The 25,025-nt window shown below is 35.3% G+C and overlaps 1 protein-coding gene across 1 annotated transcript; it reads left to right on the top strand.

Moving 5' to 3' along the window:
* The first annotated feature begins 3,244 nt into the window (after positions 1-3,244).
* On the top strand, positions 3,245-24,907 carry LOC131164662 (transcription initiation factor TFIID subunit 6-like). Its single transcript, XM_058122021.1, has 12 exons — positions 3,245-3,573; positions 3,752-3,838; positions 4,892-4,993; positions 5,183-5,291; positions 5,927-6,030; positions 6,115-6,252; positions 6,333-6,428; positions 11,621-11,745; positions 13,646-13,778; positions 16,608-16,733; positions 16,832-16,943; positions 24,452-24,907. The coding sequence occupies exons 1-12, from the start codon at positions 3,448-3,450 to the stop codon at positions 24,778-24,780; spliced, it is 1,587 nt and encodes a 528-aa protein (XP_057978004.1). The 5' UTR covers positions 3,245-3,447; the 3' UTR covers positions 24,781-24,907.
* The last annotated feature ends 118 nt before the right edge of the window (positions 24,908-25,025 follow it).

The following is a 25,025-nucleotide window of genomic DNA, read 5'->3' on the forward strand; positions in this document are numbered from 1 at the left end:
GGAGGAGGTTAATATCTTTTATCCTTTTGATATTATATCAAAAGAGTATGTCCTAGTTTGCCTAAACATGCGTTCACATTGTGACTGAGAATTAAAGATAAATTTTTTACGAGTGAATAAATTGTTTGTTGAAGGAGTTGACCAGAATTGTGTCTTTTGCAGAACTAATACTAAGACTATTGACCATATCCTTTTTAGATGTAAATTTTCTAAAATTGTGTGGGATCTTGTTCAACACAGGATGGGGTATTTTAAAGTTATGTCATCCCTAAAAGCTGCTTTGAAGTGGTTGCATAAGGAGGCAAAGGGCACAGGAATTAAATCTATTGGAAAGAAAATTTGCTTGATTGTTACTGTGTACTTCCTTTGACATTTTAGGAACAAAAGGAAGTTTGAAGACAAGTCAATTGAACTAGAGGGACTGCTTAAGGTGATTCAGAGTTACAAAGTCGTTTATGATAAATTTGGATTGTACTCCTTTGATTGAGTTTTGAATTTGCTTGTTTTTGCTTTCAGTTGTTCCGTGTCATTTGGCCTCTTGGCACTTGGGTATGCCTAGGTTGATCTGTTTCTAACCATTGTTTGGTTTTGATTTGATCTTTTGATTGGAAACTTGACTTCCTCTTGCCTGGATGCTTAGTGTCTATTATATACATTCATTTTGATCAATACTATTTACTATTAATTGATTAAAAAAAAAGTTATGTCCAGAAAATATTTAAAAAACGAGCATTGGCACACAAATAAGTCTTCACCAGAATTGCATAACCTAATGGGTTGATGATTGGAAAACTAAAATCAATTCCTCTAAATTAGATTTCTGATTAAATGAAAAAGAAGAATATATTGCATCTTAATCATTTTGATATAATTTTACAAAAAACCTTCGTAGACTTCAAAACTCTAACCTAATTGTAGGTCTTTATTGGAAAACTAAAATCAATTCCTCTAAATTAGATTTCTGATTAAATGAAAAAGAAGAATATATTGCATCTTAATCATTTTGATATAATTTTACAAAAAACCTTCGTAGACTTCAAAACTCTAACCTAATTGTAGGCCTTTAATAGTTGGGAACAGCTACCAGAAAACTAGAAATACCCACACGAACAGCTCGCCCCACTTTGCCCCTAGCTAAACATCTCTCCGGCTGTGCCACTTGCAGCTGATGCAACTTCTCATCTTAATACTGATTTGAAGATAATAGGACTCATTCATCATATGTTTCTCACAATTATTCTAAAATACCACTATAACTATTTATAACCATCTAAAAATAACCGTAAGTTACATTTGATTCGTAGAATACCTATTTCTAATAATAGATTAGTTTTAATAGGATCGTTATAATTAGTTATACAAAAAATTATGTTATTACTATAAAATAAATAACAATATGAATCTTTTTTTTATAAATTAAGTAATAGATAAGGAATGACTACTCCAAAATTTCATCATAGAAATGTTTATTCCTTTGATATTATATTTTGAATGAAATGATTAGGAACATATAAATAATAGTTATTCCCTTGATTATCATTTTTTTTAACTATATCTTATCTTATTATAAGAATAAATATTCTACTGTCCCTACGGGCATGGCGCGGTGGAAAGACATCAACATGTAAGCAGGAGCATCAAGAGTTTAATTCCAAATAAATACACTCACGGAACCATCGGTATTTGTGGATGATAAGAGTTTACTTTGTGAGTCAACAAAACTGTAGATGGTGAGAGTTCATTCTGTGAGCCAGCGGGGACCGTAGATGGTGAGAGTTCTCTGTGAGTTAGCAGAGATCATAGATGGTAATGAATATGTGTCCTAGGCGCTGGGTTGGCCAAATGTCTAACTGATGCATGGAAGTCATATTCGCATCCGGACTTTACCTTGATTAGTGAGACCTGGGAGTGGAGGACATTGATCCGTAGGTTTGGTACCGAACTAGGGGGTCCGAAGGACTCATTGGTGGTTGGAATTCTTATGTAATTAAAAAAATAAAAATAAAAAATATATATTCTACCGAATCAAACAAGCCGTTATAATTGTATCAAATATATCCTCTTAACTACTCAATTTCTCTACTATTATAATGGAGATTCCTCGTTTGTTGTCTTTTACCAAAAGTACCAAAATAATCCCTATAACTACTCATAATTATTCTAAAATACTCCTATAATTACTCATAACTATGAAAAAAATTCTCTTACACTATATATCATTACAATTGCTCATAATTAGCCTATAATGTCCTTATAACTACCATAATGGTAAACACAAGACTTCCCAATTAAAATATTATGATTCAAGTTTTGGGGCAACGACTATCTATTTGAGATAATAACTTGGTATTTAGGTGGAAAAGGGTAAAAGGGTAACTTACTATCTCGATGAATTAGTTAAGCATCCAAAGGATCTAAGACACTATCATTTAAAAAAAATAAAAAATAAAAAATCCTATAATTACTCAATTATTTCAGAACATTCTTGTAACTACCATAACCATTCTAAAAATATCTTATTTTATATATATATATATATATATATATATTAAAAATTCTTTAGTAATTTTTATAATTTTTAAACAAATTTTAAAAATAGAGAGCCATGAAACACGCACCTAGTGTGAGCCCATGACTAGTCTCTAATCTTTAATAGTTAAAAGGAGATTTCTTATTTGGGTTTTTTTAATGTCGAATTTATTTATAATTTCCGATACTATAAAGGGGATTCCTCTTTTAGTGTCTTCTTTAAAAAATATCGAATTTATTCCTATAAATATTAATAATTATCTCCAAATACCCCTTTAATTACCTACAACTATCCTAAAATATACTTATGATTATGTCAAATTCATCCCTATAATTACTTATAATTATTCCAAAATATCATGATAACTAATTCATAATTATTCTAAAATGCTCTTATACTCTTTACTTATTTATTTATTCATTCACAATGGATGCCCATGACTAATAAAATATAAAGAAAATTCCCCCTTTGATGTCAAATTTTAAAAAATATTAAATTTATTTATAAAACTACTTATAGTTGTTATCATTTAAATACCCACATCTATTTCAAAATATTTTTATAATTATATCAATTTTTTTTATAATTATTTATGATGATCTCAAAATATTTGTAGAACTTTTTAAAATGTTTATATACAATTTATTTATTTAATTTATTTTTTAAAAATAAATTTTTAAAAATTATAAAAAATAGAGAGCTGTAATGGTTAGTATAAATAAGATAGACAAACAAAAAATTCGGCGAGGGCGCGAGGTAGCAGAAGCCTAGTGTCGTCGACATCTCCGTTAATTCTCCAGTGAACTTTCAAGAACTACTTCCTAAGGTCTGCGTCGTTAGAAGAAAAAGGGGAATTCATGAAATTGATCTGGTGCAAAGCCAAAATATTGACGAACTTGTAGAAACGGAAGTAGAAGATGAGCATTGTGCCGAAGGAAACAATCGAGGTTATTGCGCAGAGTATCGGCATCACTGATCTCTCCCCCGATGTTGCCCTCGCTCTCGCCCCCGATGTCGAGTACCGGGTTCGCGAGATCATGCAGGTACGATTCGTGTTTCTTTCTACTCAGCATCAAAATTTTCTAGCTACTTATTCTTGCTTCTAAGAGTAACTTTTTTAGGGGTCGTTCACCGTGAAAAATTATGAAAAATAAGGCGAGAAACTTATTTTGACATTTTTGAGTAACTTATAATGAATTATTCGTGTTCTGTAATTTGCAGGAGGCAATCAAGTGTATGCGCCATTCAAAGCGGACTACTTTGACAGCAGATGATGTGGACAGTGCACTTAATTTAAGAAATGTAGAAGTGAGTTTTAATTTGTATTCCAAGAAAAAAAAATTATACTTTTTACATTACTAGTATGGGATTAGGGTTTCTATTTGGATAATTACTAAAAAAAAGTTTCTTTGTAAAGTACAATGAGAAGCTTAAATTTATAACTTATTAACATGAGATTTTTTTTCCAGAAAATACTCAGTTCTCTCTCTCTCTCTCTCTCTCTCTCTCTCTCTCTCTCTCTCTCTCTCTCTCTCTCTCTCTGTTTTTACCTTTTTTGGAAGCAAAATTTGTTTGTGGTTTTTTTGTTTTTTTTGGTGTGGGGTGGGAGGGTTGAGGAGGAAGAAAATTTTGATTTTTTTTTTTAACATGAGAAGATAACTGGTATGTTTTATATGAAATTTCCTCCATCTGCTCAAGTAGTTTCGGCTATTGTTCGTTTAGTATTTTAATAGTCCATTGTTGTTTCTAAAGTGAAGATTGGATTTATTCTACCTCATTTAGCAGTCAAAGCGCTTCCACATTGCATGTAATTGTTTCTTCTTTTTATTTAAACTACAAAGTTTTACATTTTTTCCCTGGGCAATGATGCATATTGGATGATCTTTGTCCATGCTACATTTAGTTTTCCTTTGATCATTGCTACCTTCTCAATGCTTTTATATATGTGCATGCAAAAGCTACTGCACCCATATGCTTTTTTTCCACCCACTTGTTAGTGGTAACTTTTGATTGTGATTGTTAGTCCATATACACACTCACGGATCTTACCTTGTTCCATGTGCATTCATGAATATCTTTATGTATGGCCATTTTTATGTTCGGAAGCAAAAACATTAAATGTTGTTCTAAGTTAATCTTCAGCATTATGCCATTTTCCTATCTTAGCTGGCCAATACATAGCTCATTATGCTAGAATTGCACTCAATTAACTCTTGTGCTCCTTATTTCACCTCGTTCTTTGTCTCTACATGGTTGTGTTTTTGTTTAGGAAAAATGGAATCATCTCATTAGTTCTAAAAGTTCATTTTATTCACCATAGGGTTTCAATTGGCTTACTTGTGATCACTCTTCCTGTCTCAGCCAATTTATGGCTTTGCATCTGGAGATCCATTGCGATTCAAAAGAGCTATTGGAAATAAGGATTTGTTCTACATTAATGACAAGGACGTAGAACTTAAAGACGTAAGGGGTTATAATTATGTTATAATTGTCCTATTATTAGATTTGTCAACCCAATGTTTGGCTAACATTTTGAAATCAATTTTCTTGCTATCAGGAACCAAATTTGATGCAATAAAAAATACTTTAAAATGTTAGCTAAATAATGCCTGAATCATATCCTGGGGTTTATGATTTGTCTTCAATATGCAGTTGATTGAAGCACCTTTGCCAAAAGTGCCTCTTGACACTGCTGTTGTTGCTCATTGGCTAGCTATTGAAGGAGTACAGCCTGCAATTCCAGAAAATGCTCCAGTTGAAGGTATCTTGCTAAACTCAGTTGCAATGTTAGTAACTTCTATGAGGGCTTTGGTCCCTAATATATTTGTATTTATTCAATTATAGAATCACTTCATCCAGTTGGGCTGTGTCCATACGGCATTAGTTTCTATGTGACCAGGGTTTGGGAAGTCAATTAGTAAAAATGTGTGGAGATATTCTGTTACCTCTTTGCTTCTTCATTTGGTTAAATTTATTTAGAATTAAATTTTATTTAATAAAACTATTTTTCCCACTTCTAAAATATCTTGACATTGTGTTTGGGAGCTTGGATTTCAAGCCTTGGATTTGGATTTGTGTTGATCTAGGCAAAATTCAATACAATTTTGTATTACACTTGGTTTGAATCCACACAAATCCAAATCCAAATCCAAGCCTCTCCCAAACACAAGGTGAAGATTTTTCTTTCCAAAAATGTTTCTCATTGACAGAACACATTGATTACTCTCTTTCTTGGTTTTTGTAATCCTTGTATTTTTAATGGGTCTAATCTTTGTATTTACTATATACTCTAAATGCCCATGGCTTTGTGTAGTTGATCTAGATTTGAACTTATTGAAGTGTATGATTTGATTTTCTGTTATTGATTAATGCATTGGTATCACATTTATGTTGTAGCACTTGCATTGTCTTCTGATAGCAAAAAATCTGAATACAAGGAGGATGGACTTCCTGTTGACATTAAATTGCCTGTTAAGCATATATTATCAAGGGAGCTTCAGGTAAATTTATATCATCTACTTTACATAAATCTTCCTTGTTTTTTATATGATATTTTATACCAAGGTTTTTCTCGTTGTCTGCAGCTCTACTTTGATAAAATTACAGAACTTACTGTGGGTAGGTCTGACACTGCCCTCTTTAAAGAAGCGCTAGTGAGCTTGTCTACAGATTCAGGACTCCATCCTTTAGTGCCGTATTTCACATATTTCATTGCCGATGAGGTAGTTCCGAATAACATATTTCATAGTGAAATAACCTTCCATTGCTCATTGAGATATGATTTTTCTTGTGAAAATGTTAGGTTACACGAAATTTGAATGATTTCTCTCGCCTGTTTGCTTTGATGCGCGTTGCTCGGAGCCTTCTTCAGAATCCACATATACACATAGAACCATATGTAAGTTTAGATTCAGTTTTTTGGATCCTAATAGTAGTATCTGAGCTAATGGTTGATTGATATATATATATATATATATATATATATGTATATATATATATATATGTTGAATAATTGTGTAAAATGGAAGACATAAAACAAATGATAGGTCTCTCCCTTTATTTATAATATGTGTCAAGTACGATTGGAATGATCATACCTTACTAACACACACTTATTACTAACCAAATTCTAACACATAATAATAATGCTAAATGACTCAAGAACGATTAACACTCCCTCTGAAGCTGGAGCATATTTATCATATGCTCCTAGCTTGTTATAGATGAATTTCACACGAGCATCTCCCAAGGATTTAGTGAACAAATCAACAAACTAAAACTTAGACTTCACATGAGTGGTTGTAATGAGCTTCTGTACAAGTTTCTCTCGAATAAAATGGCAATCAACTTCAATGTGATTTGTTTGCTCATGGAAGACAGGGTCGGAGGTAATATGAATAGCAGCTCGATTATCACACATCAACTCCATATGCTAAAAATGTGGAAAACCTAGTTCTTTCAACATGTTCTTCAGCCAAACAAGTGTATGCCATAGCTTGTACTTTGACTCAACACTTGACCTGGTCACCACAGTTTGTTTCTTACTTTTCCAAGACACCAAATATCATAGAGAAAGTTACAATACTTGGTTGTGGATCTTAGGTCGGAAGGTGACTCGACCCAATTTGCATTTGTATATCTCGGAATATGAGTGTGACCTCAATCCTGATATAAGAGATCTCTCCTTGGTGCTCCTTTGAGATATCTCAAAATGCGAATTACTGCATCCCAATGACTTGTTCTCGGGGAATCGAGAAACTGACTCACAACACTTGATGTGAAGGATATTTCTGGTCGAGTGACTATGAGATAATTCAACTTTCCTCTAAGTCTCTGGTACCAACCTGAGTTAGGCAACAAATCATCCATATCTGACACTAACTTAATATTGGGATCCATGGGTGTATTATTGAATTTGGATCCCAATAGCCCATCTCATCTAAAAGATCAAGAACATACTTCCTCTATGACAAGACAGTTCCCATATGAGATCTCGATACTTCTATACCTAAGAAGTACTTCAGTGGTCCCAAGTCCTTAGCTGAAACTTTGTAGAAAAAATTTAGGTCTTGGATGCCTCGATCATCATTACCAATGATCACAATGTCATCCACATACACAATAAGCAATATCCTGCTAGATCACTAGATGGAGTATGACTATAAATTACATAATGATCTATTGCACACTGATGGAGGCCAAACTCAAGTACTACAACACTAAATGGCCAGACCATGCTCTTGGAGATTGTTTTAATCCATACAATGATTTCTTAAGTCGACATACTGAGCCTGACTTCCCCTGAGCAATAAACCCAGGTGGTTGCTCCATGTATACCTCCTCATGAAGATCACCTAATTGATGTGTAGGCCAATGACAAGTGGTGACTAAAGAAATGAATAAACGTACTAAGGAAAGTTTAGGGATTGGAGAGAATGTGTCTGAATAATCCAAACCATACACTTGAGTATACCCCTTAGCAACAAGGCTGGCCTTCAAATGAGCCACCGAATCATCAGGATTGACTTTCACACTGTACACCCAACGACAACCAACCACAGACTTATCAGGAGGAAGAGGTGCCAAATCCCAAGTATCATTATCATGTAGCGCATGCATCTCTTCAACCATTGCTGTCCTCCACCCAAAATGGGATAAGCCTTCAGAAATGGATTTTGGAAGAGCAACAGAAGACAGAGTACTAACAAAACAGTAATAAGAGGGTGACAAGAAATCATAACAAACAAAATTAGAGATTGGATGTTGGGTACAAGTGCATTTACCTTTTCGAACAGCTATAGGAGGACCAACATTATGGGAAATAAGTCTGATGAGGGAACTAGAGGCATAGTTGTAGAAGTTGGAGTAAGCACTTCCCCCTTGAGTTGCCGTGTGTATACTTGCAAATTGGGATGATCCAAGCGACGAGAAGAACTCAAACCTGAATGTAGATGTAGGAGGAGTGGGCACAAATACTAGGTTTGGATCTGGAAGGCAAGGCAGAGGAAGGAACTCATAAAGGTCAACAAAACTCAAGGAATTAGAGTAATATGGTGTAGACTCAAAGAAGGTGACATCAATATAGTTAAAGAATCGATGTAAAGTAGGACTATGACATCGATAACCTTTTTAAGTATAGGAATAGCCCATAGAAATACATTTGATAGCATGAGGGTCCAACTTATCCATTCCTGGAGTCAACTAATGGACAAAGGACACACAACCAAATATATGAGGAGGAAGGGGGAACAACGGAGTCTACGGGATGGTAACTGAATATGAGATTTTACCACCAAGGACATAGGATGACATTTTATTGATGAGGGAGTAAGCTGTAAGCACAACATCACTGCACAAAACTTCAGGGTCATTCATTTGATACAATAAGGTATGAGTGAGTCCAAGAATATGTCTCTTTTTTAGCTCTGCAACTCCATTTTTTTGTGGGCTGTGGGCACAAGAGGACTGGTGGATCATGCCAGAGTTAGTCATATAAGTACTGAATTGGGCACTAAATTACTCCTTAGTATTATCACTATGAAGTATCTTTACTAGCATATCAAATTGAGTTTTATTTGGGAACAAAAGGCACAAAAGATATCAACCAACTCGGAATGATCTTTCATTAAATATAATCAAATCATCCTAGAGTAGTCATCAACAAATGTAACAAAGTGCCAAAACCCCAACTTTGATGTGACACGACTAGGACCCCAAATATCATAATGGACTAGCATGAAAGGGCTAACCACCCGTTTGTCGAGCCAGGAAGCAAAGGGAACACAATGATGCTTGCCCAATTGACAAGACTCACACTCAAGATTAGACACAAAACTCAGTGTAGGAACTAGTTGTTTCAACTTGTCCAAGGATGGATGACCAAGGTGACAATGAATTTGAAGTGGTGTAACTGCGACTGTACAGGCAATGGATGGAGAAGGCGAATTAAAAGTAGTAAAGTCCACGAGCCTCACATCTTGTGCCAATTGTCTTTCTTGTTTTCGGATCCTGAATAACCACAAAATTAGGAAAGAACGTGACAGAACAATTTAGTTATTTTGTAAGCTTGCTAATTGACATGAGATTGAAAGGAGATTTAGGAATGTATAAATCAAAAGAAATAGAGACAGAAGGAGTAGGATTTACTGTTCCTATCCCCTTGACAGCAATAGTGGACCCATCAGCAAGGGTAACTTGAGGTAGATTTTTAGTATACTGGAGATCATAAAAGAAGTTGATTGCACTTGTTATACGGTCATTGGCAGCAAAATCAATAACCCAAGGACTAGTAGGAAGGATACCAGATGACATATAGACTATAGAATTACCTTTTTGGGCAAAAGACACAATGTGATAAGATGCTTGTTGAGACGTTTGATATTGTAGAAACCTTGAATACTCCTCTGATATAGTCACAGTACACGGTTCACTCAAACAAATGACTAACGAAGGAACCATATATTTGGGATTTGCAAACTCCTTCCCAACATTCACAAACTTTTACCAATGATCATAAGATTAATTGCTGGAACAATCTGAACAACCACGAACAAGGTGACCCAGTATGAACAAGTCATAAATAAATCATTACGCGGTTGCCACAGCACCAAGAATCTCAGACGCAGTCGCAAGAAAGCAGCACACAGCACGAGAACAATTGGAGAGGTGAACCACCCAAACTACCATGGATAAATCACCAACAAACCTATATAACACTGCTACAGCCTCACAAAAAACAGCTTATGAGCACTCATCAATGACTGTTACTAATACCAGACAACAACTAATGAATTACCACGAGTGCACGGTCACAACAAAGATTGGACCCAATAGTTTGATATTTTGATATATGGAAGAAATTAGAACATTGAATTAAAAAACACAGCAAATCCCACTGATTCAGACCCAATAAACTCAATAACCATTGATAAACAACTTCAAGAAGCATCAAATATCCATTCCTTGGGTGCTGCGCATGAACAATTAAAAAAGGTGGGATCTTTGGGCAAAAACATCATGAAAAACTTCAATAACATGTTAATAGAGGGACTGGATCACTGCTGGATGATTTCCGGTCAAAACCATGCCTGAAAGAGTAGCTTCACGCACTGGCGTGTGGGGTTGGCCCTGACAGCCTTCGACCGGTGCGTGAGGGCATGTGGGACACTGCCTGGAGATGGGATTTCAGTGGGGAGCAGACCGACAGTGTCTGTGGGTGACTATGGTGTTGTTTTTGCACAATCTATAGTAGTTTTGATGTTCTTGAACTGGCAGTGTCGCCCAGAAAATTCCAGTGATGGTGGTCGTAACAATTAGGGTTGAGGTTTCAGAATCATGCTCTGATACCATGTTGAATAATTGGGTAAAATGGAAGACCCAAAACAAACGAGAGGTCTCTCCCTCTATTTATAATATATGTCAAGTACAGTTGGAATGACCATAATACCCTTACTAACTCACACTTATTACAAACCAAACTCTTAACACATAATAATAATGCTAGGACTAAATAACCATTAACAATATATATATGTGTTTGTGTGTATGGGTATTAGATAATATAATAATAAAGTGTATTAAGAAATAAATTTAGGAAAATATAACCTAGGAGAGGAGATGGAAAAAGGGGCAAAAAATGAGAAACACTAAAATAGACTATTTAGTTTGTGATTGAAATAGAAGTCCAATAATGACTAATCAGTCACCAATATAAGATTGTTTAGACTATTGGAAGGATTTTTTTATCTGATCATGTCATTCATGCAATGGTAACTTTGGGTACGATGTCCAAAGCTGGCTTGGTTGGATGATTTGTTCAACTCGTGTTGACTTTTATGGAATGTAAGCCTTCTGTAATTGAACAATTAGAACAAAGTAAAAGATTGGATGACTAGGACATCTGAATGGTTTAATGTTAACTGTAATGTTGCTGATACTTGTTTGATTCTGCATTTCTAACAGCTTGAGATCTTGCTTGGCAACGACAGTGCAACTTAACGCATTGGGTGTTTGAGTAGTACCTATTACAGCTATAATAATGTGCTTCTTGTGAATGGTTTACTAATTGAAGAAATGTCTTGTTTTCTTCAGCTGCACCAATTGATGCCAGCTGTATTAACTTGCCTTGTTGTCAAAAGGTTAGGAAACAGATTTTCTGACAATCACTGGGAGCTTAGAAACTTCACAGCAAAGCTAATTGCTGCAATATGCAAGAGGTGAGACTTGTCTTTATATTTTACCTTTTCATGTTGAGATATCCAAATAAGGTTATATGGTGTATGTTGTTTGACTTGGTGGAGTAGAATCTAAGTTGGAGATATTGAGAGAAGCTTTAGAATCTTGAGATTTTAAGATAAGTAGAAATAAGACAGAATACAACAAATGTAATTTTAGTTAATTTAGGAGGAATACAACAACAAACAACAAACCAAGCCTTAAAATCCCACTAGGTGTGGTCAGCTACATGAATCCTTTTCCGCCAATTTAATACACATAGCTAAAGCATGTTGCGTAAAATGGAAAAGTGCTTTGGACTGTCAAAAGTAAAAAGAAAGTTATATAGGACAACTATAAGACTAGATATGACATATGGATATGAATATTGAGCAACTAAGAAACAACATATCTAAAAGTAAAAGTTTTGAAATGTGGATGAGTGGGATGAATCTGAAAGATAAATTAAGGAATGAACGTATCATTGGTAGTTAGGCTTAGTGCCTTCTGAAGATAAGATAAAAGACTTGTAGGCCTAATAATGAGCATTGTGTGGACATTATGGGAAGGGGCAATCTAGAATAACTTGGACTGGGGTAGCAAGTATTTGACAGGATATGCAAGATTGTCTCAAGGATATTGCTCTATAATATAGATCATGCCGAAAGGTGGAAGAAGATTCATGTTGCTGATCTCACCTAGTGGGACTTAAGGCTTGGTGGTTGTTGTTACATCAACGTACATATACCTTTTTGTATACACATGTACACAGAGAGATGTGAGGGACTCTATAGTGATAAGATGATAAATTATTATTGCTTCAAATGAACTTTCCAATGTGGGACCTGTATGTGAGATTTACTTATAGTTAAGTGATCAAATTATGGGTGACAATAATCTGAAGTCATATGTTACTTTTTGTGCTTTTTGAATGTTCTAAGACTTACTTGCAAAATGTTCTTTACTTCTATTGCTCTTGTGCATTCTCTCATGGACATCTGAGTTTGGACTAGATTGACATTTTTGTCCAATTCATTTTACCGATCATGTCTAATTTTGAAAAAAGTGGTTGGGGAATTTGAACAGCAATTTCTTTCTAAAATTCAGTTTTGGACAGTGCATCTTTTTTTCTTTGCTATATATATATATATACACCTAAAAGGTACAAAATTTTGTTTAAATAAAACCCATTGATAATTCCAGCATTACACCCTATTTTAAATGGAGGGGCTGATTTAAAGTTTTACTTGTTTAAAGCATAATAATAATTTTAATTATTTTTATACTTAAATGTGGAAATGGGTGAGGTCTTTGTTAAAATATTTTTAGGTGTTGTAGGCGTGGATGTGTTGGTTCTGAAAATATATAGATGTTTATTAATTAAATATATGTTATATCTCTTTGTAGTTTAGAATGATGACAACTTCTTCTAAAGAATTATAATAACTAAGAGAAAAATAATGGCAGGGACAAAAACAAGTTACATAAGTTGATTGCATATCTAACAATAGTATTATAAAAATAAAAATGATAAATAAGGAAAGAGTTGGTCCAAAAGGGGAAAAAATGGACAAGAAGTTTGTTTTGGCTCAAATAGATTATTATTATTCTACTTTGTTGTCTGAACTGGAACTGAACCTGACTTGGATTTTTCCACCCCCTAGTGTTGATGTAATAACATGGATTGTATGATACATGTAATATTGCCATTGCAGCTTTTTTACATGCTCAAACTTGAATAGTAATGGTTGCAATGCCGCTCTCTAAACCCCAAAAAACTTCACTAGTGCTTCACATTTGGGACATTGAGACTCATTTCAGATAATGAAAATACTGAAGCTTTTTTTATTTTTCATTTCATCTATAGAATATTTTAACATCTTATCAGTGAAATTATTGCAGATTTGGGCATGTTTATCACAACCTCCAGCCGCGTGTGACGAGGACTCTGCTCCATGCATTCTTGGACCCAACAAAGGCTTTGCCTCAACATTATGGTGCAGTTCAAGGGCTTGCAGCCCTTGGACCTGGTGTGGTATTATCCTTTCTCATGCTTCTAAATGGGAAATTTTGAAAGATATTACCTACAGGATAAATTTTGAAAACCCTTACTATTCTGTACTAGGGTCACTTTAACCGTCAATCTGACTAAAGTAGTAAAGAAATTGGAGTCCATATGTGATGTAGGACAAGAACCAAGACCTTGGGAAGATCCTTGTTGGAGAATAATTAAGAAGAATTGGGTCAAGGGATTGTTGGGTTTAGTTAGCAGTTAATTGCGTGTTTAGTTTAATTAGTATAGGATTATGTGTGTTTGGGTGCTTGTTTGTTGTATTTGTGTATTTTAGGGGTATGTTTGTAAATTATTGCTGCTTTAGGAATATGTGTGTAATTTCATGTTTTAGAAGCTTTCTTATAAATAGCGTGTGAAAGCCATGTTGTAGGCGGTTGTTGACGAATTTGAATTTGAAGTGATCGTGAGATTTTCCCCTTTTATCTCCTCTCTTCTCCTTCCTCTTCAATTTCTTCCCATTGCTGCAGATCCTTGAAGCTGCCCCTGCATCATTTGGTATCTGAACCCAAAATTGATATCCATTCTTCCATTTCAGTTCCCCTATCTTCCCCTTTAATTCTTCTTCTCCCTCTCTTCTTCTCTTCTTTTAATTCTCTCCCTTAATTCTATCAATTCTCTCTCTATTTCTGATTCTTCTCTTCTTCTTTCTTTCCTTCTCTGTTCTGTTCTGTTCATTATTTGTGTACTGTTCCACCCTGCCACTGCTTCTTCTTTCTTCTTCTTCCTTTTTCTTCTCTGTTTTTCTCTCCCTCAGTTTTGTCCCTCTCTTTTTGTTACTCTAAATTCCAACCCCAGATTTCATCCCCTTCAACTATCCTCTACGCCCTGCAAATTTAAGTCTAAAAAAAAAAGTTCTGAACATTTTCTAAAATTTCAGTTGTCCCCATTTTCTGAGACCACGTTCCAGACACCATCCTGCAATACCACTCGTCCCATTGAAGACAGAACCTCCTGAAACCGTTCCCCCTCAAATTTTCATCACCTTCCATGAAGCCCCATGTGCTTGCTGAAAAATTTCCAGCTGCCGACCCCTTTAAAATCCATCCATGTTTGAGTTGTTTTGACACACCACTACTGCCATTCAAATCACCACCCTTCAACATACCACCTTCCAGAAAATAATCGCCAGAAGACCCTTGTGGGCTGCGCACACGCTCCACGTACCAGCAATCCATGATTGGGAATCTTCCGGAGTCTTCTCCTGGTTCCAGATTAGTGAGAAATTGCTCCAGCCATGATATTTTGGGTTTTCTTTATGATATTTTAATCTGCAGTGTGCTATTTTGCTTGTGGACTTGATATTTTGCAATAAAGTGTGATAATTTGCTACAAAAAGTGAGATATTGTCACTGCCAGCATAAAAAATCAGGTTTTATTGCTACATTTTGTGAATTTTCAAAGTGAATTTGTGGTCTGCAAGAATAGATTGAGCAATATGTTTAAGGGTCTATGGTGATATATAACTGCAACATGGTGTCTTATTGTTGGAAAAAAGGAATATCATTTGTCATACTTTGGGCACAATTTCAAGCTCTTCCACACCTTTCTTAGGTGTGGAGGAAATGTTTGCAAAGTCATCATTGATGGAAGATGCACTGTGAATTTGGTTTCCATAAATGGGGTCACTCCAATGCAACTTCATCTGGAACCTCACTCAGAGAGCTTTATGAGATGTCTTGGGTTGATAGTTCTACTATATATGTGAATGATGTTCAGTTTGTATCTAGATGGGTGACTATTTTGATAATGTTTGGTGTGATATCATACTTATGAATATTGGCCATGTACTCCTTGGTTCTCCTTGGTTTGATGATTTGGGTGTGATTCGAGGACATGAGAAGACATGTCTTCCACTATAATGGTAAGAAGATAATCTTGATGCCCGCACTACCAACCAACCAACACAAAGAATATGTTAAGAGTTACTCAACTTGAAGACACTAAAAGGAAGGAAATGAATGTGTTTGAGGACATCCAAAGCCTTTAAGACATTCCAATTGTTGAGTTTGTCATTCCGCTAATTCTCAACTCTAGTCTATAGTGCTGCCAATGGAGCGTGGTTTCTTGTATCACTCAAACGCTGGCTTTCGAAGAGTCGAAGTTTGCTTCTTTTAATTCTCCAACATTTCAATTTGAGGCTGAATTTTTTCTAGCTAAGGGAGTATTGATGTACGTTAAGAACCAAGACCTTGGGAAGATCTTTGTTGAAGAATATTTAAGAAGGATTGGGTGAGGGGATTGTTGGGCTTAGTTAGTAGTTAATTGTGTGTTTAGTTTGATTAGTATAGGATTATGTGTATTTGGGGGTTTGTTTGTAATATTTGTGTATTTTAAGTGGTATGTTTGTAATTTATTGTAGTGTTAGGGGTATATGTGTAGTTTCATTTGTTGTAGGTGGTTGTTGATGAACTTGAATTTGAAGTGAATGTGTTCCTCCTTGTATCTCTTTTGTCCTCTCTTCCCCTTCCTCTTCTTCAATTTCTTCTAATTTCTCCCCGTGGCTGCAGATCCTTGATGCTGCCCCTGCATCATATGCCATGGGAATTTTCATTTTTTGCACTATTTTCTTTTTCTAGGTTCATTTAAAGTTTGGGGTAATTTCATTTCTTTATGGCTCTTTGCCACTTGTTGAGCATGATAACATGTATTTTTATCTATTGTTGTGTCTTGAATTAATTGTTTTTTCCTTCAAATCTGTCTCTCTCTCCCCCCCCCCCCCCTCTGTGTGTGTTTTTTCTGCTCATGCATGTATATGTTGGTTTTGAGCAATTCAAATTATTCTTTATTTAGGTACGTTTGCTTATACTACCAAATCTAGAGTCATATCTGCAACTTCTTGAGCCTGAAATGCTACTGGAGAAGCAAAAGAATGAAGCAAAGAGGCATGAAGCTTGGCGTGTTTATGGAGCCCTAGTGGTGAGTGTCATTTTTAGTTTGGTAGATTTTTCATCTTTCCCTATTAAAGTTCTGCTGAGATGGCTATGCTATGGAACTGACAATCAATAAACCTTCAGAATGCAGCTGGTTTATGCATATACGATCAGCTCAAGATGCTCCCCAGTTTGTTGTCTCCACCATCCAATGCCATCTGGAAGAGTAATGGAAAAGTTGCGACAACAATGCCAAGTATGGGCTCTTTTCATTGCTATGAGACTTCCACACATGCATACATGCATCTTACACTGATCAACATGAATAGCTCTTGCATGCATGTGCATGCAGGCAGCTGCTTATATGAGCATTTTGTTGGGATAGCTTTAGGTGAACTCTTAGCTTGTATTAGGAAGAAACTTATAAGGAATGATTTCTATTGGATGGATGAGTATTTACTGGAGAGTGGTTTCTTGTGATGTTTGCATGCAAGTTAAAAACATTTCACTTGGCTGCGCAGTGTTAGACCAACTCTTGGGGTGTCTACAAGTTTTACTAGAAATCACCATGACCCTAGTGATAGGCAACCTAGAAATTTACTTTTTGATCTAAATTTCGAGCAATTCTTAAAAACAATCAACTGAATTTTAAGAGAAGAAAGGTTACATTTTTTTTTTTTCCTAAAAATTTCACATAGGGCTGCAGAATGGAATAAGTGAACTTAAAGAACTGAACAAACTTTTTAAATATCTGTGTAGAATGGTTCCAGATATTCAGAAACTGTATGCTGTGGTTTGATTCTTTGTTCTGTCAAAAAAGGAACCAGAGACCGTTAGTGTGAAAGATTCCTTGATTTCATCATTGAGAATGCACTCATTGATCTTCCGCTCTATGGCAGCTCCCTCACGTGGCCTAACTCCAAGGAGACACCCTCATTTTTGAGTGTTGATATGTTCTTAATCTTGACAAATCGGGAACAACATTTCTCTAGGGTTACTCAGAGTCTTCTTTCAAGGCCTATTGGAAACCATTTCCCCATCCTCTTAGTTACGGAAGGTATTAACCGGGGTCGACTCCTTTCCTGTTTGAGAAATTGTGGTTCAAGCATGATGGCTTTGGTGATCTGGTTTAGCAATAGGGGTCTACTCTTCATTTAAAGGGGATAGCAAGTAGTTGCCTCAAAATTTAAAGGGTTGAAAGAAAATTGAAATGGTGGAACAAGATACTTTTGGGAATATTTATTTAAAGAAGACTGTTTTATTTAATGGCATAAAGGAGCTGGATGATGAGGAACTAATGAAGGCCTCAGCACAGAGATTAAGGCAAGGAAACTGCCTTAAAGGTTATAGGAAATAAAAAACACAAAAATAGGGCACTCTTAAGTCAATTTACATAAGTAATGCAGTCTGCACCTTGAAGATGCTGACAAGATGTTGACCCAACTCCCAAAGTCCCACTTGCTCATTTCTCTCTCTCTCACAGTCACAGAAAAAAAAAAAAACTACTGAAGAGGTTGGAGTTGCAAACACAGGTATTTCAAATGCTTAAAACACAAAAATCTGATTCATAAAATAAAAAACCGTAGAAATAAAAGAATGCTATAGTCGGAAACTGTGAAGAGAGTTGTGGCCATGGTGATGCTGGATGGAGTGAACTTGCTGAGGTGGCCGACCATCATCAGTGACACCACCTCCAGCTTGTACTGCAACTCTGTCACTCTTGTGTCAAAGGACAATTACTCTGCAAGAGTTGCATTATTTCCACGAAGTCTCTTCTCAAGTCCATAATCTGATTAGGCTCAACAACCTTGTACATGGACTTTAATAGAAGGGCATGTAAACTCAGACACGTAGCTCCTTTGCTGATAATTAAGGAATCAATGAACTCGACTTTATGAGTGTTCTTGAGAGAGGATAAATTCAGGGCTTTATGGCTTATTGAGGGGATCATAACACTAGATTCTTCCATCGAGTAGGAAATGCTCACTGCGGGTTCAACTCTTTGATGAAAATTGAAATTGGGAGGAGTCATTAGTTAATGAGTAGGATACTAAAAATTTTAGTGGATTCTACAAGGAACTTTACATTGAACAAGAGCCTTGGAGACCAGTAGTAGATGGCATCACCTTGTGCACTTAGAACCCTTCCACAATGTATGGGTGTGAAAGGCCCTTCAACAAAGAGCAAATTTATTGAGCTGCCACAGAAAGTAATGGAGATAAAGCATCAAGAGCTGTTGATTTTTCTTTAGCCTTGTTTCACTCTAACTGGGGACATCTTAAGCGGGACATGATCATCATCATTATTGACTTGCAGTGCAGGAAAATCTGTGAGCAGTCTGAACTCCACATTTGTAACTGTGGTCCCCACGAAAATTAGTGCTTGCAACCATGGTCTTAAATTTCCATGAAATTTTGGAAATTTGCATTGAAATTTTAGCTTTCCATCACCCTCGAAATTGAAATGGCAATTGATTTTGGTCTTACAAAATTTCTTTTTGTCGATATTTCAACAAATCATCTGAAATTTATCAAAATCTCAAAATTTTAACAAAACTTGTCGAAATTTTAACTATAGAATGAAATATCCTTAGAATTCAATTGTGAGATTTCGAGGCAAAGTGAAATTTCTATCTTAATTTATCTTTTTTTTTCTTGAAACAAAATATTATTACTAGGGCTTCTGAAATTATATGAAAAATTAAACTTAGATATTAGCAACAACATTTTATTTACCATTGATGTCCAAATTATCTTTAATTGTATAATAAATAATATTTAATTGATTTATGGATTTCATTTATAATAATTGAATATGTTTAATATATATGTAATATTATGGATATGTTTAATACATATATTATATGACAACTATTACACCTCATACACAACATAACAACCACAAACGACAACAAACTAAGCCTTAAGTCTCACTAAGTGGGGTTAGCTACATGAATCCTTTTTCGCCAATTTATACGGTCATGGACAATTTGCTTCGACAAATTCAGGGCTATTAAATCCTTACTATCTCATTCTAAGTTATTTTAGGTCTACTCCTACCCCTTTTACTGCCCCCTCACAGCAACTAAATCACTTTTCCTCACTAGTACACAATGTGGCCTACGTTGCAAGTGCCCAAGCTATCTGAGTCGTCCCTCCCTTATCTTATCTTTTACAGGAGTTACAACTAACTTATCGTGAATATGTTCATTTTTTAATTTATCTTTTAGTGTTATACCACTCATCCATCTAAGCATTCCCATTTCGACAAATTTTACTTTTTGGATATGTTGTTTCTTAGTCGCCTATCATTCTGATCTATATAGCATAGATGGTCTTACAACCTCCGTTTTATAAAACTTCCCTTCTAATTTTGAGGGTATTCTATGGTCAAAAAGCACACGCTATCTAAGTGGCCCTTCCCTTATCTTCTACAGGAGCTACACCTAACTTATCGTGAATATGTTCATTTCTTAATTTATTTTTTAGCGTTATACCACTCATCTATCTAAGCATTCTCATCTCGTCAACTTTTACTTTTTGGATATGTTGTTTCTTAGTCACCTAACATTCTGATCCATATAACATAATTGGTCCTACAGTCGTTTTATGAAACCTCCCTTCTAGTTTTAAGGGTATTCTACAATCACAAAACACACTCAAAACACTTCTCCATTTTAACCAACCTACTTACTCTATGTATTATATCTTCTTCAATTTCTCTCCTCCAACTTGTATAATAGATCCAAGCTATTGAAATCTATTACTGCTATTGATTTTTCATCATTAAATTTTACTTTGTCTTTAATATTCCTTATACTATTACTGAAATTACATTCCATATATTTTATCTTATTTTTACTTATCCTAAATCCTCTAGATTCTAAAGCTTCTCACCATAATTCTAGCTTAGATTATGCTCCACCCCCAGTTTTATCAATCAAGACAATATCATCCGCAAACAACATATACCATGGTACCTCATTTTGGATACTCCTAGTCAATTAATCCATCACTAAAGTAAAAAGATAAGGGCTCAAAGTGGGTCCTTGATCTACACATATTGTGATTGGAATTCTCTAGTCTCTCCACTTATAATCCTAACATTAGCTGTTATTCTATCATACATGTCCTTAATGACATCAATATACCTATTACATACACCCTTTTTTTTTTTTTATAAACCCATCATAGAACCTAGGTACCCTATCATACGCTTTCTCTAAGTCAATAAATACCATATGCAAGTCTCCTTTTTTTTTTTTCCAAAATTTTTCCATTAATTTTCTTAAAAGATATATAGCTTTTGTAGTAGATCTCTTAGGCACAAAATCAAATTGATTTTTTGAGACATTCGTTTCTAGCCTTAATTCAACTACCCTTTCTCACATTTTCATTGTATAACTCAAAAGTTTAATTCCATGATAGTTATTACAATTTTGAATATCTTCTTAATTTTTGTATAAAGGTATTAAAGTGCTTTTCCTCCATTTGTCTGGCATTTTCTTAGTTTTTATAATTGTGTTAAATAAATTAGTTAACCATATAATTCCATTATCATCTAAGCATTTCCATACTTCAATAGGATGTTATCTGGTCCTATAGCTTTACTACAAATTTCCATTGTTTTTTCAAATCGAAATCGAAATTGACATTGAAATTGAAATTTTCATACTTTTGGAGCTTCGAAATTTTAATCAAAATCAAAACCAAAACCTTGCTTGCAACATTAAATTTTTTTGCGCTATGAGTCTTGTGTGTGGTATTTATAAGATCCTATCCAAGGTCCTTGCTACAAGGCTTAGAAAAAGCAATTCTAGAGGTCATTGCCCTATCAATTCTTATAGCTAATGAACTTGTGGATGCCTATAGCAAGGATTGGAAGAGTGATGGTTTGCAAACTTGACATGGAGAAGGCTTTTGATTATGTGGATTGAGATTTCTTCCTCCACATCATCAAAAGAATGCCCTTGGAGGAGTTGCAGGGCAGGTGGATCCAACAATGCCTTACAGGCCTGTTCTTTTCAGCCGTTGTCAAGGGCTGCTTATCATATATATACATTGCTCTACTAGAGGTCTGAGGCAAGCTGATGCCTTCTCCCCCTTTATTGCTTATCTTGGTAATGGAAGTTCTAAGTCTTTTGTTTAAAAAAGCTTCCGAAGGAGGTGTCCTTAGTTTTGGCATTGGAATGAATAGGAGGGAAATGGAAGTCTCCCATCACCTTTTTCCATATGATATTGTTATCTTTTGTGAAGATGACCCTCATTAGATCCTCAATCTTAGGTGCATTTTTCTTGGGTTTCAAGCAATCTCCTGGTTGAAGGTGAACTTTGGAAAAAGCAAACTCATTCCACTTGGGAACAGCGCCGAGGAGCCTCTCCTTGCAGGCCTTTTGGGATGCAAGTTGTAGGCTTTTCCAGTTATCTACCTTGGCCTTGTGGTCCTAAATGCAAAGACAAGGGTATTTGAGATCCCATCTTTGAAGATTGAGAGAATGCTGGCTACTTGGAAAAGGGATTATCTGTCTATTAATGGCAGACTTACCCTCATAAAGAGCACATTATTAAATCTCCCAGTTTATTATATGTCGTCCTTCCTGTCCCTTGCTCAAGTGCCAAAAGGTTAGAGGGAATTCGATGGAGATTCCTTTGGGGCATTCAGGGGAGGTATTAAAGTATCATCTTGTCAAATGGGACGTTGTAAGACAACCTTCAAGATATGGAGGTTTAGGGCTCAAATCCATATCTACATTCAGCAAAATCCCTCCTTGGAAAATGGCTTTGAAGATTCATGAAGGAGATGGATTTTCTTTGAAGAAGAGTCATTGGTTCAAAATATGGTCTTTTGCAGAATGGTTGGACCACTAAAGCTAGGAGAGAAGCGTATTGTGTTGAGTTTGGAAATTTATCAGGAAAAGTTGGGATAATTTTTTCCCCATTATCAGCTTACAAGGGCAGAATGGTTTTCTTCTGGAAGGATATTTGGTGTGGTCAGTCTACCCTTAGCACAAAATTCCCTTCTTTTTTGCAATTTGGCTCATGACAAAGGATCCCATTATTAGTAATTGTCTCTGAACGTTTGACCAAGGGATCTTTTGGAACATTCTCTTGATTAGAAATGCTTTGGATCAGGAAATGGAAATCTTACTGATTTTATGATCGCTTATACAGAATCCATTACTGGAACATTACTAAAGATCCCAATGGGGATCCTAGACTAAGAGAGCAGGTTTACAATCAGATCTTTTTATAAGAAATTCACTCCTCTGGCAGGAACTAGCAACTTTCCTAGGAAGCTCATTTGGAAAATGCAGACCCCACAAATTGAGGAACAGAACCGAACTTGGAGAACAAATTGCACTGAGGTGAATCAGGCCCAATCTATCCAAACCAAACCAATCCAAAGGGAATCATATCAAAATTTTATCATTCAAAACATTTTTTGATAAGTAACCGCATAACCCAAATACGTTCTTGTATATACTCTTGGACGGTGTATAATCTATTTTACACAAGTTAATTAATACTAGTGGAAGGCAAACTCATAAATCATATAATATTACCAAGCTGCCTTAATTCCAAGACATAAAAACTGTGGTGTTTATGTGATGCAAGCATTGAATTTGAGTTTGTTTTTTTTTTTCTTGATTCTTCTTTTTTTTCCAGTTTAGTTTTTTTTTGAATCTTTTCATTTGATAGCTTGAAAATGGAATGTTTTTTATTTGCAACTTTCCATTTCCAAACTCGGAATTTTTTATATTTTATTTAGTTTTGTTGGATTAGCTGGTGAATGAATTAAGCACATTAAATTTGGTCAAATTAAATAAAAAAAAATCCTTTTTCATTGTTTTTAGTTCAAATTGGAATGAATTGAGTTCACAATCTACGGATTTTATAATAGAGTAATTATTTGTAAGACTAAAAGGTTCATGTAATGTTTCCTACTTCCATGTGAACTTTTATCCTTGGGCCATTTGTTGGGCCTAATTATGCAGAACGCAAGCATACTTGGAAACTGAACATTTGTTCAATTTGGTTCAGTTTTTTATTCCTAGGATGGTTTGGGTAGGTTCCGGTTCCAATATTTTAGACATGAAGTGGTTTGATCTCATTTTAATTTATCTTTAAAATTAACCAAATCATTCATTTTCGATGCCAGTTGGAAGAACCTACGGTGGAAGTGTGTGTGTGTGTATATATATAACCCCCACCCTAATCTCCTTTAAACTCTGTAGAAGCTGAGGAATATACATCGTTGTTCTCTAGTGAGTGATATCGTATTCCAGTGAGTATTGCATTTATAATAATTTAATTTTTCAAGAAGTCATTATTTCTTGAAACTAATACGACATTACAAAATCATTCTTTTTATGCGACCTTGGTATTATAGACTGCTTTATGGTAAAAATCAGGTAGGCACATCTAATTACCACTTGTGGGCAAGTTTGCTTTCTTGATATGCTCAGATCTTCATAGGCATTCATCATATCATCGAAGTTCATTGCATGTCCATAGATTTTGCTTTATGATGTAATTCGGTTTCATTCAATATATACCACTTGTGGGAAAGTTTGCTTTTCTGATATGCTCAGATCTTCATAGGCATTCATATCATCGAAGTTCATTGCATGTTTATAGATTTTGCTTTATGATGTAAATCAGTTTCATTCAATATCCAGTCGCATGTGAGTTTGCAAAATTCATTGCGGGTTTATGATCCTGAACTTACCTCATCCTTATTTTGCCCCTTTTCATTTCAATCAAGACAAACGCAAGACAAGCATGGACAACTTAGTGCAGCAAACATCACTGAAGAAAGTCGCAATGGATTCCACAGCAGGTGCAATCCCAATGAACTCCTTGCCAGTAGACATGCAAGGAGCAGGCGGTGGGTTTTTGGCAACTGTGGGGGGTTCAGATGTTAGTGGGAGAAGAGAGAGGGTTGGTGGTCGGGTTCTAAAAATGTCTGCAGTTCTTGCTCAGGCTTGGAAGGAGAATATGGATGCTGGACATTTATTGGCATCCCTGTTCGAATATTTCGGTGAAAGCATGTTTTGTTTTACACCCACACATGAATTGTCATTATTCCTGTAAATAGTTTGGAGATAAGGGGGTTTTGTTCTGCAACCTCTCTTGAACTCTTGTACTCCTATTTTTCACTTCAGGCTAATTCTCAGTTGTATTATTCACATTTTGAGTTCCAAACTTTTGAATCTGTCAATCTATTTTGTTTTGCTTTTTTAAATATAAATAACCTTTTCTTATAAAAGAAAAAGAAAATGCGAGTGAGGATGTTAGAGCCATGACAGGAAGGGTTGGTTACGCTCCTAATACAAGGA

This window comes from Malania oleifera, chromosome 1 (genome assembly GCF_029873635.1).
Source record: "Malania oleifera isolate guangnan ecotype guangnan chromosome 1, ASM2987363v1, whole genome shotgun sequence".
NCBI classification, from domain to species: Eukaryota; Viridiplantae; Streptophyta; class Magnoliopsida; order Santalales; family Ximeniaceae; genus Malania; species Malania oleifera.

Bases quoted from the DNA above. Each gene is read 5' to 3' on its own strand.
- LOC131164662 (XM_058122021.1), top strand. From the start codon at position 3,448: ATGAGCATTGTGCCGAAGGAAACAATCGAGGTTATTGCGCAGAGTATC. The intron at 5,292-5,926 runs GTATCTTGCTAA...TTTATGTTGTAG, and splicing joins AGAAAATGCTCCAGTTGAAG to CACTTGCATTGTCTTCTGAT. The intron at 11,746-13,645 runs GTGAGACTTGTC...AAATTATTGCAG, and splicing joins ATTGCTGCAATATGCAAGAG to ATTTGGGCATGTTTATCACA.